Source organism: Neodiprion lecontei, chromosome 4 (assembly GCF_021901455.1).
Source record: "Neodiprion lecontei isolate iyNeoLeco1 chromosome 4, iyNeoLeco1.1, whole genome shotgun sequence".
NCBI classification, from domain to species: domain Eukaryota; kingdom Metazoa; phylum Arthropoda; class Insecta; order Hymenoptera; family Diprionidae; genus Neodiprion; species Neodiprion lecontei.
In genome coordinates this window covers 22,622,630-22,635,925 of record NC_060263.1, presented here as the reverse complement: position 1 = coordinate 22,635,925, position 13,296 = coordinate 22,622,630, and the positions used below count along the sequence as shown (strand labels likewise).

The 13,296-nt window shown below is 36.9% G+C and overlaps 1 protein-coding gene across 4 annotated transcripts in view; it reads left to right on the top strand.

Annotated features, from left to right (window-relative positions):
- The window catches only part of LOC107218368 (GTP-binding protein RAD), a 50,020-nt gene extending 37,387 nt beyond the window's left edge, over nucleotides 1-12,633 (top strand). For 3 of the 4 annotated variants that reach the window (XM_046737417.1, XM_046737415.1, XM_046737416.1), the window contains exon 7: nucleotides 1,220-12,633. In XM_046737417.1, the coding sequence (XP_046593373.1) occupies nucleotides 1,220-1,506 (287 nt within the window). In that variant the 3' untranslated portion in view covers nucleotides 1,507-12,633. The remainder of the gene's footprint in view (nucleotides 1-1,219) is intronic. The other variant, XM_046737418.1, reaches the window with a different exon arrangement.
- Nucleotides 12,634-13,296: the final 663 nt, after the last annotated feature.

Genomic DNA, 13,296 nt, shown 5'->3' with positions numbered 1-13,296 from the left:
GTAGTTCGAGTTGTCACTTGGAGCGACTTGTCTTTATTTTTACATGTGTCCAGTACGCAGACTACTGTTCGGGGTATCGATCTTGAGATTTGTAGTACAAAGTATATGCAAAGTCGCAGGTTTGGCATGACAAAAGGCGGTGGCCCTTAAGGTCAGCACTTTGTATAAGCGCTTCCGCATGTCACGCTCCGGCACAAATGTACGTATAGTTGGCGTAGAAGCCAAGTAGTCAGTAGTGATGAAGTTGTTAAATAAAGAGGTACGGGGCTTTATTAATGTACCCCCGATTCCTTTTCCCCACATATAACAAGATACATCACTTCCAAGTAATGAAATTGATTCATTCCCTATTTTTTAATACAGTATCAGCAGGGTTTTTTTCAATCAACATTCGTACCATGATCGGCCGATAATATTGGACGCGAGCACAATTCCCTGGTTCTTCGCGGGCATTAGTGTTACACTTATCGCATATATTTCCCAACGTATACAAACCAAAATTGAATAAATTGGGTGCCATGTACCAAAGTGCCAAGGTATTGGTAACAACAAACGAAAGACAAATAACTCAGGCTTTGACCGAAATGAAGAGTAACAAATTTAACCTCGAAACTTATCACGGATGACAAAGAAAGAGGGAGAACGTGAGGTCAACGATGTAAAAATTACTTCAGAAAGCCAAAGGAATTATTTTTTAGTTTAACGTTGAATGTTACTGACATTTTTCATACGAGAATATACAAACAAATACTTATGAGTACATCACGAAGATAAATTGACGGTCATTTTCAATCACGCAGAAATCAACCGTGTACCATATTTTTTTTTTACGAGTGCAAATTCTTCTTCTATTGTCTATGTTGAGTTTCACATAACTATGATATATTTACTGCCAACTGACAAGCTCAAGAAAAAATCTGTCTCATACGATTTGAAGGGGATCGATTGATAAATAAAATGTCATTTTATTTGATAAAATCAAACGAACAATATCAATTTTCTGATGGAAATTGATAAAATGACACGCATTCTCTGACGTTAGTAATAACATAATGTTTATTTTACTACACTTTCTAACTACATTTCGTCAAATTTTCAGTCCAAAACATTGTCCACCTAACGAAAGACTTCGGTAGTCGAATTCTCGTCAAAGTCGCGAGAAAACCTAAAAACCTCTAAACAACAGCAATCTTTCACACAACGCACTTCATTTTTCCAGATGGCAAGTGTATGGCCTGTACTTATCGTGCAAAGTTCATCGAGGTGTCCGTCGGCATCAACCACAATGTGGACGAACTCTTAGTAGGGATTCTGAATCAAATTCGATTGAAGTGGATACACGCCAGTTCCGAAAACCGTGGTGGAGGCGGAAGCGATGGAAGCGGCCATTGGTACAAGTCAAGAGGAGTGGTCAGAGCGAGCATGAAGGCGCGCCAGATGTTTACCTGGTTGTTTGGTAAAGAGGACAGCAAGTTCAAGAATTGTGAAAATCTTCACGTCTTGTAATCGTAAGATTGGCTGGACGACGCGAGGCTAACCGCAGCGAGTTATAATCGAGAAAAAAAAACGCATAATACGAGTTTCCGTCGTATGGAATGGAAGGCAATAGTATATTGTGTGACAAGGGATCGCCAAATTTTGGCCCGAGTTACACGCGTTAGTTTTTATAACAAGTGAATGAAAAATGTTGGAGCTTTGCGTGGTAGTTTTCGACTACTTTAGTCCTGCTAAACCGCTACGCAAAGCCCCACTTTTCACGCACGTGCGATAAGAACGAAATTTACGCACGCAAGTCCTTTGCTGTGATACAGGGACTTATGAGTAAAAAATTTAACCGAGATTCTGGTGACGGTTAGAGTATGATTTTTTTTGATCTTGGAGCCGTATTTGCAACTTACAAGTATCGTAAGCGAAAAAACGGAAAGCTAACGAAAGAAATTTTCTGACAGAATATTGAGGATGCAACTACAAGCGCGGTGACCTAATTTCTTTACGAAATAGTCCCATGAGAAATCGTGAGATAGCTACAAAGCTAACTTGTTTCACTAGCACTAGCACTTGATATCAAATTTTTTTATGCGGATGTTAGCATGATCTAACGGTCAAGCAAAAGCAGCAGTGTATGGCTCATTTCGTACCAAATCAACTCTCACAATTAGAAACTCTTATTAATCCTATACTCCTAGATTTATGAACTTTATTTTCGGGAAATAATGATTGACTCACAATCATTTGAACCTACTAAAAGGCTCACTGCTTCCTTGATTATTGAAAAATTCTACAAGATATCGGTACCTTAAAATGTAAGGAATCGTTTCTTCGTTTAATATGTATAACAATATTATCTTGATCTTATCTATAATTTTTCACCGAATGGTTCTCGGTTCGTTATAAGTACGAGAAGTACATATCAACGGGAGAGCATATCTGAGTTTGATCGTGTCATCAAATTAAAAAATGAATCTCTAGTTTATAATAAGTGTGCCTCAAATATTTGGATTATCGATCAATCTTCCTGCTAGCAAAGTCCCCAAGAAGGTGATCGAGGTATAAGTTAAGTTTGGTACGAAGAAGCATGGTATTGGGTACAAAAAGGTTAGTTTTCCTATTTTTGAATTTATCGCTTTTAAAGCAAAAATCGATCTGATACGTTCAGAATATAGAAATAAGGATAGAATTGTCTTTGTTAATTACCTGGAGAATGCTTGTGGCGACGCCAACAAACAAAATAAGGTTAACCAAGTACCGACCGCAGTAGCGTCGCTCTAACGAGTCAGTCTACGGAATGGGAGGACTTGAGTTTAAATCCCCAGCGTGTTGGAAAGGATCTGAGTGGCAGATCGCAAAAATTGTAAGGCACAGTTCAGACGCCAAATCGGCAAACTGAGGTTTAAACTCGATCCGGCTCCACCTGGGCAAGGTTTTCCGCAGTTTTCCTCACTCCCTGTACTAATGAGGTGGTTTCTATCGAACATAATAAGACGGCTGCAGACGCATAATGATGGTTACTAAGCCCCATCCCTCTCTCGTCTTGCACAAGCCAATCGCTTATACGGGGACGCGTCCGAAAGGATATGGCGAGTTTGGTTGTAGTTATTATTAATATTATTGATGTTGTTACTATTATTATTATTATTGTCATTCTTACTATCATTATTCTTGTTTGTATTATTAGTATGATGATTATTATAAACCTTATTATTCTTAATCTTACTCTTATTATTCGTCTTCTTTTTCTTGGTATTTTCAGTCTTATTACTATTATTACCACTATTATTGTTAACTATATGTTAGAATGGTAGGTGAACGGACAGTGAGGTCTTAGAATGACAATTTTCACTCATTTTCCTTAAATGCCGATAGAGGCGATATTTACAAAGTTTATCATGGGTCGTTGTGAACACAGCGATGCGATGTCGTCAATGTTTAATAACGAACTGACATACAAACAAGTGAAATTTGATTTGATATTTACATTGGAAACACGTGTTAACGCATCTTGTTTCCTTAATCGATAGCACAAAGTAGCCTATATAACCAGAGGAGACACTTGTGGCCAAATCTTTAATGTATTTGATTCAGACCCGCCATGTTCTAAGGGCATTTCAATGGAACGAAAATTTAAATGGATATCGCAATCCCTGTGTATTAGCCACCATATGCTCAAGGCATTTTCGCACACGCACAAAACACATGCGCAAAATGGTTGGAATCAATACGACTTCCGAGTGTCTCCACTGGTTGTCCGTACTCCGTGCCGATAGTTCTATCTATTTTTCGGCCAAACGTGTACAAGAATATTCTGAAATTCCACTGCCTAGGACCCACAATGAATACGAAACACAGTTTCAAATATCTCTAAGAAATGAACAATTCTAACATTAATGGAGGACATATAACCATCTCGCTCAAATGTTTTGTCTTTCTTTTACGAATGTTTTCACTCAAGTTACACTTAACTCGGTGGCTCATAGATGAAACCAATTTAAAAACAAAAAGAAATCCCCGCTCCACACTGAGAAAAATACGGCTATGCCAACCAGATTTCTGGTTCTTGAAACCATAGTAGAGTCTTTGGGTACCACAGTGGAACGTTAAAGTACCCGATGTACTCCGCTAACGCAAACGAGACGGTATAGCTGCAGAAGCTCAACAATTTGCATTGTCGGACTGAAGTCGCTGCTTGTTAGTTATCGCGCAAAGATCCAAAAAATTTGCTTGGTTTAGCTATATAATATGTGTGATTTCCACACCATGCGTATAGCTTCCACAGCTATGCCGAGACAGTTAACGTACCTGTCAAAAATCCTTTCTCTCTTAAATGAAGAGCATCTTTCTGGGTAGTTTTACTTGTCGTTAGAGTAAACATACGTAAGCGACTGAACGGTGTTGCTATCACAGCAATATGTAATCGCAATGATAAAATACTTATATTTGCAGTAAGTGATACGCGAACAACTATCATTACTTCTATTACACGAGCCACTTCGTTTTTCAGTGCAGAAAGTCATTAAAGCATTGAAAGTTTCATTTGATGCAGCTATTTTTACATTTGATCGTGCAAATTACTTTCAAATCTTTGGTTTGCCAATATACGAAAGCTCAATATTATGTGATTTCGGATGCAGGATTTGGAAAAAAAGGCGTTGGGCTGCCTTAGTTTCCAACAGACATTCTATTAAACATATACTGACATTATTCCGCCAGTGGTTCTTGAACAAAATTTAGGTTCTGCTGTGAATACCTTGAATATTATTTATAACCGTTTACAGTTGACAATCGAAAGAGAGTCAAACAACAGAATTAGTTTCCTCGACACATTTGTAATCAAAAATAAAAATCTTATAACTGACTGGTATCAGAAACGTAATATTCCATGCCAAAAACTTGGATTTAATTTTAAAGCTGCTGCCGGATAACAATTATCCTTCACATTAAACCGAAATTACTGTAATGCTTACGGATCGACCTTTTTACGTAATAAACCTAATAAGGAATCAGGTTTCATGATCGAGAATAATACAAGATTTGCAAGGATAAGTGCGTTTGTTTTTCCGTACGTGAAAAGGCAATCACAATCAATCGGACGTAATTCAAATAGATTTGTGAACAGTACGCTCAAAACAACAAACAATTTACCTTCCCTGTTTGTGCTTCCTAAAAATAAGGAAACACAAGAGAAATGTTCAAACAAATTTCTTCGAATCCCAAGCGATTACTACAACAAATGCGACGCGGGCCAAACAAGTAGGTTACTATGAACTAGAATTCATAAACATAAGAAGAATCTTTTCTTGTGATAAAGATAAACAAACTGCCCTAAAGACGCACAAAGTAGATCATAATCATACTTTTAATTACACTGATGCAATAAGATTCAACCGGGAGAAAGATTACGATTAGAAATTATGTTACGTAGTTGAGGACAAAAATTCTGTAAATCTTGGTGATTTACATCGCAATTAATTGAAAAATAGAAAGGTTAATTATTTTCAAAGTTGTTCGACTTTTCACAGGTGTGATTTTTTCTTAAAATTAGTTTTCCCTCTCGTTTTGCTTTTGTCTAGACTTAGACTTACTACTTTATGTATCAGTACCACGACAGCGATGGCAGCCATGCTTTGATAAGTAGGTTGACGATTGGATCTCCCTTCTTCGCTACCTATTTATGTCTCTCTCTCTCTTTCTCTGGATCTTTTTCAGGCGTTTTTACGTGTAACTTGTTATGCTGATGCTTTTCAATTCAAAAATTCAACTAGTACAGGCTACGATGAGGGCAAAAAAAAAGAAAGGTAAACAAGTGGGAAAACTCTACTCCTAACGTAATAAGTTTCTTCTCTCTGAATGTTTTTTAAATTATGAGAGTTGAGAGGGTAAGAAATTGGCTCGATGCAATCCTTAGCTTGTATCTATGCATTTTCTATCTTGAATTCACGATAAGTACCTACTTATTCATTTATTTGGTGTTTTATTGCGTTCACCCTAACTCACCCACACACTGACAGAACCAAAATGGCGGTAATTGCAAGTAATGAACTTATCCGCTCCCGGCGTTCCTCAGTTTACGGAACTCGTTTCGGAGAGAGATCGGTAGTTGAGTGCCGTTGTAGCGGGAACGATTATGACGAGTTGCCGATGGATGTAGCCAGGATTTTAGTCCGACGGGAAAGTTGCGACCGTCAATGGTAGATGAAGCGATATGGTTGATCTGACGCAACTAGCAGTCTAATATTTAGGCAATGAATTAGACCAAAGGTGACGTGGAATACAGACCCATTCTTGCCGGACCTTGATATTGTTCGTTCTAAAGTCAGCTGGTTCCCATACAGAGTTAGCCAACACCTACAATGCAGCTACGACTTGGTTCTATCTTGGCGATCGAGAGTCGACTTCCGATTCTGAGCCAATGACAATCCAATTAACCTGCCTGTACTAACCCAGGCACGGCGTCGAGTGCTGGTCCAACTTTGTCAACCAATGCTGGGTTGATACTTGAACCGTCGTTTCTCCGGATATCGTATCGACCCTTGACTCGACATCGGAACCAAGCCTGGACGGAAGTTAATCCCACAATCAACCCAGTTCATGCTTCGAGTATCGGTTCATCCATGTCAACCGTTACTCGAGAGATGCTCGAACTGTTATTCTCCAGGACTCGATACCGTGCCGTCGATTACACATTAAATCGAAGGCTAGGCTGTTGCAAGTGCCAGAGTCCACCCAGATGTGGGACTGAGCGACGATTTTCTTATGCCAATTTGCTGTACGTATATCTCATGTATGAATGCAGGATTCATAGTGCCTTGCAAACAACACACTAACATTTTTCATTGCCGAAAACGTCCACCGACGAACACCAGGTCACTTATTCAGGCTTATTTTCACTCAGTATGGGATTCGCAGGTATCTAATCACCTCTTTTAAGTTCCGATTACCCAACTATGTATAGCATTAATATAATCTATTGCTTGAATTTTGAAAACTAATGCTAATATCACCGAGATTACGTGTGTTCTGATTGTACGTGGTTGACGTGAGGCTTGTCATCTGTGTTAGCTTTAGTCACCACATGCGACATAAGCCTATAAAGTGTTTCATCTCTTTTCAACCAATCGTATCATTGGGAACTTTCATCATATTTATACGTATCTGTTGAACTTTCGAAATTATTAATTATAAATATTTCTGTAGATAAATTAGTCGTTGCTACTGACATCGAAACAAAGTATCAAGGAAGCTCTTTATAATGCAATCTGAGACGTAAAAGACTTCTATCTTTGACTCTTTCCGCGTGGTTGTTCACCAGCGTTACAGATTGCTGCAACGTGGCTTAACCGATGCAGATCGTCTCTAAATATTTAAACTTTTAGCAAAAACAAAGGGAACAATGTACAAGTGCTCGGGTTAGCATGGCTATTGTCTTCAAACGGAAATGTCTCGTTTACTCATAGTAAATATCCTGGCACTGACTCTGCTACTTAGGCGCGTCCAATAATGTAGATTGGAATAAATGCATACGAATTTTCATCTTGGTAAAATTTATAATGGTCATTTAATATATCATGTCATTTTGAACAATTTTCTAGCGTTTATAAATATGAACACATTTTCGCAAATTATACGTCTGTTGTAACATTATACCTAAATTTTGGTGAACCCGGGCCAAACGCTTCACGGATTCAATTGAACTGGCGTTGACTGAAGATAAAAAAAAGACGTTCAGCCCTTGGATGATATTTCCTCCGGCTGGGTGTGTCCCTCTGGGTTTTCGGGGTGATTCTATTGTTCTGCGCCCACCGACCGGTCTTATGGGATCTAAATGTAAATCGAGTCGGCACTACGGAAAGTCACAATTTCCCCTCCCGTCTTCACCCCTCGGCCATTCACCTCCCCTAGTCAGCGGACCAAAGTCAATAAGTTTAACAGTCTTTATATATCTTCAGCTGAGTTTTGCGCTCTGGCAGCCAAAGGAGGTGGACATTTTTATGTTTGCTTCGTTATTCGGATCTAACACAATAAATTCAAATGTCGTGCTGAAAGTTCAGCTGTTATCGCGATGCATACGTACAAAGAATCGCAGGCTACATCAATCGAGACTCGTGATGTTTTTGAAGCTCTAGATCAATCGAATAAATGTTTCGTGGATAGTGTCAATAGTATAAAGCAATCTCGACGTAGGCGAGATAAAAAATATAAAAATTTGGAAAATGCAGTGAAAGTGATCAGTGCCAGAACGAATGATACCGAAAAATCTCATGAAACGTTGAAATTATTGCTACTTAAGGTGCCAGCCATGATACGACAGATAAAAATTTGGTAACGAGACCCCGAAATCGCAAAGTAGGCTGAAATCAATATCCCAGCAGTGTTTATTTCTACTGTGTTCCGTACTGAAAAACAAATAGGTCGGAGGCCCAAGTCAATAAAACTGATTGCCCCTAGGCTGAGAAAACCTTTTCCAACAAACTGGAAGATCTCGAAAATCTTAATTACACGATCACAAATGATATTTACAAAAACGAAAGGGATGTTGTTGAAAGATTGTTAAAAATGAGGTATATGTCTACTCAAAAAGAATGATTAAAAAATTCAGACATCACGATCACCGAAAGCGTACTAAATGGAACTACTTCACAGACGTTGAAATTTGTAAAATTTTCCGACGAAAGGAGATATTGGCATGACAACAAACGTGCCGTAAAAATAGTATTTTCCTTCGGTACTTTTCCTCACTTTGCAAACCAATTGAGTTACTGGAAGTACCATCACGTATGATCCAAATCTTTTACCGTCACAATTCTTTTCTTTTCACACAATGGTTCCTTCATGTTTCATGGAATTGTTTCTTATTTCGTTATTTTACCCGTTTCATATAAATTTGTATAAAATTTTTTACAAACGTTGAATGTACTGTGTCGAAGTCATTTGAGTTTTGTGAATTTTTTTCGCCGGAACCATACGAACAAAGAAATCTGGATATGGCAATTTTTCATCCTCATCATTTGAATGTGGAATCATGCGAATATCATAGTTTTTCATCCAACTTTTTCCGAGATCAGCACGGGAGTTTGTCAGAAGAAACTGATAGACCGCGACACAACGACGTTTTCCTAGAAACCTATTTTTCGGATAGCAGAGGCCCGAAACGTAAAGATTCATTGAAATTGAAAAACGTCACTTACGACCGAAACCAATACTTTTCTTACATGACCACAAGTGATGAATTTTACATCATTAGAAAATACCGGTGAGAAGTAAATGAAAAATGAAAGATTCCTCATTCTCACAACCTGATACCAAAAATGACCAAAATATATGTGTATACACATCGCACATCTAGAACCACAAGGAAAAACAGAGTATAGCAATCAACGCATTAGCTAGATAATTCAAGTAAGGAAATGTTTCAAGGCGACTCCGAGTCATCGACTCAATTCAGAGACGATCTACAGAAAACAAAGCAATCAAAAATTTTATACTGAAATGTATTAGGAATGAATAATTTTATGAATATCAAACATTCAGTAGTCAATGTAGACGTTCCATGCTTAGCGGAAACATGGCATCGGAAAAATTGCTATCGCTGATGCAGCTGGCCGAATAAAATTTAATAAATTCGTATGCTATTCATTGTCAGATGAAGACAAACGGAAGGGTAAAAGATGGCATAACAATGGCGGTGCATAAAGGAGTTTACAAATATGCGACTATCGCATGCGCGGTGGATACGTTAGCAGTAACGATTGCAAGTTTTAACTCGGAATTTATTTCAATTCTAACGTACCTTGACCTCGTATAGAGTTTAGTATAGTTGTAAGAAAACTGAGGAAATGATCACATAATATTTATAATCTATATCAGGATATTCCGATTATAAGATGTGGCGTTTTTGACTCACAAATCGGGATATTAAATAGTTCGACCGCAGAACTATGCGACCATTTTTCACACGCTTATCCTGCACGATCATCACTCGACTTGGTGGTGAATCATCGCGGTACTAAATCTTGTAGAATGTTTTGAGGAAAGCGGCATTGTTATCTTGATTGGAAGATATCCGTGTGATTCTCCGAGTCATACTTATTACGGAGCAGGAGGCTTCGATAAGATAGATCTTATAGCTTGTCCCGACAAGCATTTGAATTTAATTACTCAATATAAACGTTCTCGAGGTTGTTAATAATTCTGATCATACGCCTGTTAGAATTAGATCATAACCCTCAATTCGAACACTATAGTTATAAAACCAGTGAAAGAACACAAGTTGAATTCAAATGAGACAAGAATTCAAAAGACGATTATACATTTAATATGCAATGTTCAAAGTCAGTAGTGTGGTTTTCGGGTATATCATATCGGCTAAATGATGACTTGATTAATTCTATCAAAGAATAATCCACTACAGTAGGCTTGAATAAATCACTAAACCGATATTTTATTATTCACTAAAAAAAATCGATGGTATGGCGCAGAATGTGAAAAAGCTAAACGTCAGTTCAAATCACAACTGAGAAGATGTGAAAAAAAAAACTTTTATCGAAATGAGCACTTTGGAATACAAGGAAGCAACAGACTTGCAAAAATCTGTTATCTTTAAAATGAAACAATTGTGATTTGGAAATGAAGAACTAGTTGCTGGATTCCAGAAGCTCGGAGTAACTTTGGAATACGATTATTGGATAAAGAAAAAAAAAGTACAATCCAAACTCAATTAAAGCGAAAAAGTGGCATGACTATTTGAAAAAAATATTTACTAAAACAGAAAAGCTTTTAATACTGACATGTTTGATGTGAGACACCCATTATTGGATTCCTCCATATCTCAAGACGAAATTATTTGTAGTTTAAGTCTGTGTAAAAATCGTAAATCTCTAGGGGCCAACGGTATGAATGATGAGTTTTTTAAGTACCTTCGGACCAATCTGTTCAATCAAATAAGGCAAGAGGGAAAGGTTCCTTCAATGTGGTTCACAATATATGCGTCTATTTTGTATGGAAAAAAGAGATTCAGATGACCCATCAAACTGTAGCTGAATTTCGCTAGTAAATTTAATCGCAAATATCTTCACTCAAATTTTATACGAACGACTGTCAAATCGCTGTATGATCAAGCTAATTTTCGTAATGATGAAACTGTACTGATATTTTTTTACTCAATTCTCTAACCCAAATACAGCTTATCGCTTGTTAATAAAACGGAAATAATTTCCTGTGTATCATTTCATACCTACAGATTTTATACATACGTTTGAGCCCATCAAGTATTTTTAACTATGGGCGAAACTTTTCAGCATGAATTTAAACTCGTCGTTCATCAGAATTTGTAAAAATGTCTATGATAATACCAAAATTCCAGTCTGTAGAACTCAATGTAAGTATGAACATGTTGACGTTACAGAAAAAGTTACACTACAGAGAGAAACAACGATTCCGAAACATTCGTAAGGAAAAACGAAGCTAAAGTAATATCTTTGAATCGCAGACACAAAATCCTCTTTCTTGCGTCTGCAGATGACCGATTACTATTTAGAAAATCCCCTCTATCTCAATTCAAATCGATGAAAGAAATCTAAGATTTCAATCTTTCATGAAGGCGGATTAAGTAACAAATACCGATATAACTTTACATGTGCAGACATGCAACTGCGAATAGTAAAGGAATTTTGCTATCCCAGTAGAAATTTTTCTAGCTCATCATCAGATTTATTTTATGGGACTTGCAACAAAGCAAAACGCTCAGTGTAAATAGCGACAAAATCAGCAATTCATATTTTACATTCCGTTCAAACGGATTATTCGCAAACAAAGGATAAATTATTTAATGCCTCAGCAGTCAGTGTACTATTTTATAATATAGAAAATTGCGGGATGTGTTATCTGTTGGAAATAAATGTATTTTAAACATTTTCCTATAAGCATGTATTCAATCTTCCTAAATATTGATCAAATTATACCGTCAGAATAGAAGTAGGTACACCTCCGATATCTTCTGAAATAATTATGATAACTTTTAATTAGATTATTGAAATCAAAAATACTCCGAAGAACGATATCCCAAAATATGTTTGAATAAACTAATTCATCGTTCACTGAATAGACACACAAATTAAATTTACAGCTGGATCTTACAAATCAATATTTTATGTAAAGAACCTAGTGTGAATAAAACTTTTGTCATCAACTACAACTTTATGTAATTAAGTGACAAGCTCATTATCGGACACTAAAATAAAATGGCAGGGGAGCAAAAAATGATGTTATCAACCTTTAGAATAATATAAACAACTCGAGAAGTTAATGATAAATAATAAAATTATGAAACCCAACTCGAAATCAATATGTAACGCTTGCTGTATGCCAGACCAAGAGAAATACAATTTAATAGCCGTATCTAAACTTTATTCCGAACTAAGATATTCAATGTATGGTACAAATTTTATCATCCTTACGGACATAGTTTAATCCGGATTCTGTTAGTGGAGCGAATAAGCTGTGTACATTTCTTAAAAGGGCATCCGTAATATTTTGCGAGAATTGAAATGAATAATCGCGTACAATACTAAAAACACATTAAATAAAAAAATATATATATACATATAACGTATAAATTGAAGTAAAATAAAAAAAATAACATAAGATAGAACTCTATATATATATATATATATATATATATATATATATATATGGGGTGGCTGTAAACATTTTTGTAAATCATTTTGTAAATTATGTTGTGCCACATCAGCGAAACTTATTTGTACCGGAATTTACCCATAACAAATTGAATAAATGATTATAATATTATACATCTTCAGTCAACGAGACTGGAGCTCATACCCAAGACCTTTCGCTTTCCAGGCAACTGCTATGATCACTGATCGTGAGCTACTCATTGTCAGATTGCTGCCGAAACACTTTGCAAACCGCTACAATATTGCGTGTGCCACATTTCACTGCACATTTACAATATCCAATCTCAAACGATACGATAGAAAATACAGTTTGCGTTGAGTCGGATGACACTGTTTATTCTTTGTCGCGATGTTGATGGTATCCAATTGGATCATGCTCGGTGAGCATTGCCTTCAACGTGCCTTATGTCCAATGGTATGACTGATTTAAATTTCTCCACAGACCTAGGGTAAACTTGAAAACTGAGTAAAGAGAAAAGAAGGCACCGAAAACCGGATTGACCAATGGGAAAATGGGAAATGCATATCGTCAGAGAAGCAGGTACGAAAAATTTTATCTGGGTTGTTCGGTAGCGTGTTCTCGCGTAATAAGCACAAAGGAACTGCT